Consider the following 1,293-nt stretch of genomic DNA (forward strand, 5'->3'; position numbering starts at 1 on the left):
CAGTGTGGACGTGTTTACTTCAACGAAGGACGGACGCAGCGAGAGCTATACGGCTTGCCCAACGGACCGGGCAAGATAAGAGGTCCGCTACACTACTCTTAACTTTTTGTATTTCAGGCTCACACAATACTAAAAAAAAGTCTTTGACGGCCAACTACGGCTCCACGTAGGCTGAATTAAGTGCTAAAATCTTACCGTGATAAAATGAAAACGTGAGTGCTGCTTCTTCGGCGGGTCTATCCGCCGAAGAATAGAAGCCTTACACTGCTACTAGATTAGACAACGCCTTTAATCTCGCAATAAGCTTAGCGTTAGTTTATACAAAAAGAAATTTGAGGATTGGCGCGGCAGTTGCAGAGTAGGGTAGTATTTTTTTTCCCCTGATAGTGCTCTTTGAATTGGTTTCCGCACTGAATCGTCCAAACGGTGTTCAAATTGAGCAGGCAATAATAATGAAATTGCAGCTGGACTTTGGAGTCAAGATGGCAATATTTAACGCATCATGAAGCGTGATGCACGAGTCTCCTTTAGACGCACATGATATTTGTTTGATAATGTGTTAGGAACGCATTTGCAGCTTTCGCGACAACCGTGCCACTAAGTTCGATAAATGCTGCATGTTGTCGTGTGATCTGACAGTTGCTTGTGCTACAGGCAACTTTTTTTTGGAGCAAATTAATCTGTGTGAGGCCGTCCATACTGCTCATCTAGCTGTCCTCCCAGGATTAAGTTAGTTTTGAATGTAGGCTCGTGCCACGAACTAACCAACCGTCTGCTGATGGATCCAATCGTAAAAGGAGAGAAAAATCTTGCTGGTTCAAATTCATAACTTTTATGAGATAGCATAAGATTTTTGTGCGATATTCGTCAGATACTAATAACTTGTTGTAGAGATTTGAGTCGTCCTGTCAATTCCACCAAGCTGTGTTCATCCCGATGGGCAGCTTTTCAATGCCTACACTTAAATAATGAAGAGAAGCTACCGCCATCTCAAGTTGTAGTTCTCAACTTCATGTTTACTACAAGTCGTCTTTATCCACTGAAATCGTTATCGCTACATGTATTGCGCTCAATTCAAACGATCCATAAATCTTCATTCATCCCACACCGTGCTCCTTCTAACTAAATACTTTCACTTATTCACTTTCTCGCCTCCACCTACAACAGAAGCTGCGACAGCAATCGGATGTCCTCCTCACTTGGATCTGCGCACACCTGACGCACGTTCACGTCCACCAGCTCGCATAGCTCCTCTAGGTCTTCCGGGAACAGCGCCGCCGGCATACGGAACGG

General features: G+C 44.2%; 1 protein-coding gene across 1 annotated transcript in view; it reads right to left on the minus strand.

Moving 5' to 3' along the window:
- Nucleotides 1-1,158: 1,158 nt before the first annotated feature.
- Nucleotides 1,159-1,293, minus strand: part of PPTG_07064 (hypothetical protein) — a gene marked incomplete at both ends in the record, with an annotated part of 4,861 nt that continues 4,726 nt past the window's right edge. Inside the window, one exon of the mRNA XM_008901222.1 lies at nt 1,159-1,259. Within this exon, the coding sequence (XP_008899470.1) occupies nt 1,159-1,259 (101 nt within the window). The remainder of the gene's footprint in view (nt 1,260-1,293) is intronic.

This window comes from Phytophthora parasitica (assembly GCF_000247585.1).
Source record: "Phytophthora parasitica INRA-310 unplaced genomic scaffold supercont2.11, whole genome shotgun sequence".
In the NCBI taxonomy this organism is placed as follows: Eukaryota; Oomycota; class Peronosporomycetes; order Peronosporales; family Peronosporaceae; genus Phytophthora; species Phytophthora nicotianae.